Source organism: Megalobrama amblycephala, linkage group LG11 (genome assembly GCF_018812025.1).
Source record: "Megalobrama amblycephala isolate DHTTF-2021 linkage group LG11, ASM1881202v1, whole genome shotgun sequence".
Taxonomy (NCBI): domain Eukaryota; kingdom Metazoa; phylum Chordata; class Actinopteri; order Cypriniformes; family Xenocyprididae; genus Megalobrama; species Megalobrama amblycephala.
In genome coordinates, this window is record NC_063054.1 from 33,763,304 (window position 1) to 33,769,303 (window position 6,000).

A 6,000-nucleotide genomic window follows, 5' to 3' on the forward strand; every position below is an offset into this window, starting at 1 on the left:
GTGCTTCACTATGTACTGTCTGTACAAAAGAGTTTGGTCACATGGTCACTGATGATTCATGTTTGTCATGATTTTGATTCATGACCTATAAATTGTGCAGAATCTTAAATATTTTTATTCATTTTACATCATAACCTTCAAAATCTTAAAACTTTTTAAAGTCCAGTTTTAAATAAAATTTTAAATACTAGATTTACAGTGTGATCTCAGACATTAGTCATACCATTTTGCTGACCAAGGCTGCATTTAATGGATCACTTTTTTTTCTTGCATTTGCGTGTTTATATCTCCAAGTTCTGACTTTTTAACTCGCAACTGTGCTTTTAATATCACAATTCTGAGGGGAAAAACAAGTCAGAATTGCGGGATATAAACTCACGATTCTGAGAAAAAAAAAAGATAGAACAATGAGTATATCTCACAATTCTGTTTTTCCTTCTAGGAATTGTGAGATATAAACTTGAAATTAACTTTTATTCCATGGCTTCCATAGACTGCTACTACAGAACTGTCATTTTCTGCCACCAGGTAGGCTCCGCCCACAAAAAAAAAAATTATGTTGCAAAATTTGATTGCATGATTGCAAAACACAAAATGGGTCCATTCCTTACTGTTCTTAGAACCGTTCGGCCCAACGGTGAGATAGCGAATACTGTGGTTCTATCTTAATATTATAAAGCGGTAAGAATACTTTTTGAGCGCCAAAATAACAAATTTTCAACAATATCTATGTGGGCTGATTTCAAAACACTGCTTCGGAGCTTTATGAAACTTTTGTTTCGAATTAGTGATTCGGATCTCCTATCAAAAGGCTAAACTGCTGAAATCACGTGACTTTGGCGCTCCGATTAACTGATTCGATTCGTAAAGCTCCGAAGCAGTGTTTTTAAATCGGCCTATATAGATATTGTTGAAAAGTCATTATTTTGTTTTTTTGGCACACAAAAAGTGTATTATATGTAAATATGGTTTTAGTACCTTTATGGATCTTGAGAGGTGCAGTAACATTGCTGGCAATGGATGCCTCACTGTGCCATCGGATTTCATCAACAATATCTTAATTTGTGTTCTGAAGGTCTTACGGGTGTAGAACAACATGATGGTGAGTAATAAATGACATTATTTTATTTTTGGGTGAACCAACCCTTTAAGTTCCTGACTGGCCCACTAGCCTGGGACTCATTAAGCTGTTGGTTATTAAGTTACTCATGTCCTAAGAATACTGGTAACAGGAATAAGGATGAAATCAAAAGCAATTACAGGAACTGCTCACAAACAAATGCACAATATGGGGAACACAGCATCAGTTCCCATTACAGATCCTCCAGCCACAACAGTTAACATTATTACAATAAACTAATAGTGAGCCAAACATCTTAAATGTATGTAGCATCCAATCAATTCCCAGTGGATTAAATTAAGTCCCGCACTATATATTATATTATATGTATATACCCCCCCCCCCCCCCCCCCATGAATGCATTAAAAAAAAACATCAAGTGCCAAGTCTGAAACTATGTTAACTGACGTTTGCAGAGCAAAACCATTTAAAACCATTATTTAGGACCAGGAGAGATCCTTAAAAAGACTGTCCTAAATTCTCACTCTAGGACAAATGCTCTCATCTAGGACATTCTAGAGCACAGAGTGATATTTCTCTATCACAACATGCAAGCCACCCATAAAACATTATTGCTGCTGATAAGATCTCAACATAGTTTCACTTTAAACGTCTCAATCCAGCTTCAGTCAAAGCAGCATTCAGCCAAAGTGTTACAATGCAATCAGTCGGTTTTTACACCTTTTAAGGGGCTAATCACAATATTCACTGTAATTCTGATGAAACATTTCCCAAATATGCTCTAAAACCTCACAGCCTGGACGGGTTTCAAGTGCATTATACATTAAAACCTTCCTGTGTCAACAAATCTGCTTACTCTCTGACTCTGAATGGCTTTGCACATTACAAAAGATTCATTACTAACAGCCTTTTCCCTCTATCCTAAATTTAATCAGCCTAATTAAAATGAATAATTAGCACTTACTATAGTTATGCGGTGCCTCTTGACAGAGTGGGAGCCCTTCATTCTAGCATTGGCGATCTGAATGGCATCAAAACTGACAATCGGTCTGTTTTTGTGATGAAGACAGCTCATTGATCGCCTGGCACAAACCGATGCTCAGAGGAGCATGAAAACATTTCCGACACTTGTCGTTAGAGGTCCGACGGGTGCAGATGATTTGAGCTTTCTCTCTCTCGCTCTTTAACTCTCTGGGTACCAAAGAAGGGAATAGTCGTCACTCAAGGACTAACCAGTAATGAGACTGCATAACAAGGCAGGTAAGGTCTCCTCGCTTATCTGTGTGTCCCTTTTCTATCAATGACGCACAAGAGCTACAGCTCCAGCACAATAAACTTAATTTATACAGCGCTTTTTATAGACACTGTAACTCAAAGTGCTTTAAAAAATAAGTGGGGCATTCAATATTCTATTTCCAGTTTTTTTATTTTATGGATGCAATTTAAAAACTACATTACCAAATGTTAATGGGTAGTTTATGTGACATGTCAGGCAGTTACAGTAGTGTCATGCAGTGTTATATTTAATTTAAAACTACTGAAGCAACATTTCTTGTATTCTTGTCATGCATGCAATGTGTATGTGTGACTGTGAATGTGTAACCTCCTATTCATTGATTGCCAACATTAAATATTTGTACTTTTAAATATTTACCACTTTTAAATATACAACGCAGGACTATCTACATCAGCTGCGAAAAGTTACAGCTACAAAAACTTAAAAAGTGATTGGTTACATCACCTGCACTTATACACCTTTATACTTTCATACAAATTTAAACCTGAGAATTCTCTTTAAACTTAAAAAAAGAAGATGCCAGTGCATGTGATATGCTGTGTGGAACACAACAGTGTAGCAGAAAAATGTTACATTGTGTCAGTGCAGTGGAAACAATGTTACGCTCATGCTGAATTGGAAATATTTTTAAAAATCATTATGGTTGAAATTTTGCTACTCTGTAAATTTATAGTGCAAAGGAAAACTGTTACACTGTATCGGAAACATTTTTTACACTGGATTGTTTCATAAGTCGTTTCATAGGAAACGCTGTTACACTGTACCTCTGCAGCAGAAAATAGGGTTACACTTTATTTGACAGTGTCCTTGTTACAAATGTTACATATACTTACTATAGTAACAACAGCAAATTAAGCACCATAACCCTATAGTAAGTACATGTTAATTAATATTACTCTGTACTTAAATTTATGATTACACAGTAACAAGGACACCGTAAAATAAAGTGTAACCGTAAATAGTTATCATTGTAGTTGTGTAACAATATCACTCTAGCAGAAATACCAATACATTGTATCAATATGTAGCAATTTTTTTTTTTTTTTTTACATTGTATCAGTTTAATGGAAACATGGTTACAAATACTGTTACACGTTACAACTGTAATGGAAATATTGTTACACTGTGTCAGAGTAGTTAACAAAACTATTACACAGGAGCAAAAACAGTGTTTCACACTATAACAAACACTGTTACTTTGTACATCTGTAGCGGAAATATTGTATCACCCACTGTAGTGAAAAATACAGTGTAACAATATCATTAGCAGAAATACTGCTACACTGTATAAATATGCAGCAGAAAACAATGTTACATTCTATCAGTGTAGTGGAAACACTGCTGTGATGTATATGACTGTTTCTCTGTAAAAAAAACTGTAGTTAAAATACTGTTATATTGTAGCAGAAATATTGTTACACTGCATCAGTGTTACATTGTAGCGGAAATATTGTTACTGTATCACGGTAGTAAAAAAGTTACAATGGAGTACAAAGTTTCACACTATTGGAAACATCGTTACAATGTACCTCTGTAGGGGAAAACATTGTTACAAATTATCATTTTAGTGGAATTACAGTGTGTAACTATCACTCTAGCAGAAATTTCACTAGACTGTATCACTCTAGAGGAAACATTTTTAGTCTGCATCAGTGTATCAGAAATATTGTTACACTGCATCAGTGTTACACTGTAGCGGAAATATTGTTACTGTATCACAGTAGTAAAAAAGGTTACAATGGAGTTGGAAAAAATGTTTCGCACTCAGAAACATTGTTACACTGTACCTCTGTAGAGGAAAAAAACGTTACAATGTATAATTTTAATGGAAATACAGTGCGTAACTATCACTCAGAAATTCTGCTACACTGTATCACTCTAGAGGAAACATTGTTAGTCTACAGCAGTGTATCGGAAATATTGTTACACTGTGTCAGTGTTACATTGTAGCGGAAATATTTTTACTGTATCACGGTAGTAAAAAAAAAAAGGTTACTATGGAGTTGAAACAATGTTTCGCACCATAGGAAACATTGTTACACTGTACCTCTGTAGTGAAAACATCGTTACAATGTATCATTTTAGTGGAATCGTTACAATGTAACATTCTTCATTACAATGTATCATTTTACAGTGTAACTGAAATTCTGCTACACTGTATCACTCTAGAGGAAACATTATTGTTAGTCTGCATCAGTGTATCGGAAATATTGATACAGGAAGTCGCGTGAGGGTGACTTGACAGTTCTTTAGCGGAGTAAAGCTGCGCGTGAGTCACACCGTCATGCGTCTCGATGTTTATTCTTTTAAAACTGTGTCACGCTGACGGATCAGACTACTTGCCTATGGAGCGATGTAAAAACATCCATAACTTCAGAAAATGTCACAACTGTAGGAAACACGTTCACAACCCTGCTGATAGTTTCATCAACACATGCACTCTCCAAAAGTTCAGAAGTGAATAGGAATTTGCAGCCATCAAATGAAAGCTGTGAAATACTACACACAAACCCCAGCGAACCTCAATGCTTTTCATACTCACGTTTTCTGTATCTTTCTCATTGACAGTAGGTAGTGGTGTTCTAGTTGACATTTTAATGTGTCTTTATCTCCAAAGTGGATCTTGCAGTCCAAGTCTGTCTGATCACATCAACCTTCAGTTCGCAGGGTGGACAGCTGCCGGGCACCAGCTGATGAAGACCATGGATTCGATCGACATCAAAACCAAATTCCAGCACAAATAAAAGATCCAGATTAATGCAATAATTTATCCAGACGCATAACGGCACAACAGGTCACCGGTGACACAAAGGAGGAACTCTCCACAAAGATCTGGCAACCAACAGGTCATAACCAATATGCTGCACTGTATTACTTTAAAAAACTTTGAAAAAGTGCCTATTGTAAACTCAAGCACAAACAGTTCACAGGCCCCTCAGAAACTGCACACAGCTTTCAGACAAGGAAAAGGGGAGGGGGGCGTCCGCTTAAAACCGGTTCTGGAGCTTGATGTAAGCTTTCCGAATGCGCAGTCTCGTCCCCTGGCTCCAGACAATCTGCTCTAAATCACTCCAGGTTGATTAAATTCCTCCCATCCCGAAGTGTGGGTTTGCCAGTCCAGATAGAGCTCAGTCCAAGATGGCTGCGTGCTGGCTGATGGTGCCAAGCCAAACCCAGCGCAGCGCAGCCGGAGGAAGTGAGGACAGAGGCGGCTGCACAAGCTCATTGGCCGGCGCGGCGCTGTTTGTTGTTGCTGGGGTGATTACTAAGGAGAAAAATGTACCTGTCGCACAAAAACCCGGCAAAAGAACTCAGTGGTACCTCAGTGGTCCATGCTCAGATGCGCTCAACCAGTGACGTTCGTGACCATGAGCATGCAGGAATGTGGAAAACACTTAACAGTTTAGAAAATGTCAGATAATCTTTTTGAACATGTTCCATAGTACATTTGATTATAATGTAAATCTATGGTAAATAAATACGAAAAGCACTATAATAGTACTTTAGAATTATATTTATATTAATTGTTTATATACTTATATTAATTTATTTGCTATCTATCTTATGTGGTCATGTACTCATTATAGCTAGATTAAAGTGTTCAGGTGTTCTGAGGTTTCTT

General features: G+C 37.0%; 1 protein-coding gene across 16 annotated transcripts in view; it reads right to left on the reverse strand.

The window, feature by feature from the left end:
- Positions 1-5,600, reverse strand: part of mark3b (MAP/microtubule affinity-regulating kinase 3b) — a 72,937-nt gene extending 67,337 nt beyond the window's left edge. For 3 of the 16 annotated variants that reach the window (XM_048207610.1, XM_048207616.1, XM_048207608.1), the window contains exon 1: positions 4,921-5,597. In XM_048207610.1, the coding sequence (XP_048063567.1) occupies positions 4,921-4,971 (51 nt within the window). In that variant the 5' untranslated portion in view covers positions 4,972-5,597. Of the gene's footprint in view, positions 1-2,045; positions 2,322-4,920 lie in introns of those variants that run through there. The other 13 variants (XM_048207614.1, XM_048207604.1, XM_048207615.1 and 10 more) reach the window with 11 other exon arrangements.
- Positions 5,601-6,000: the final 400 nt, after the last annotated feature.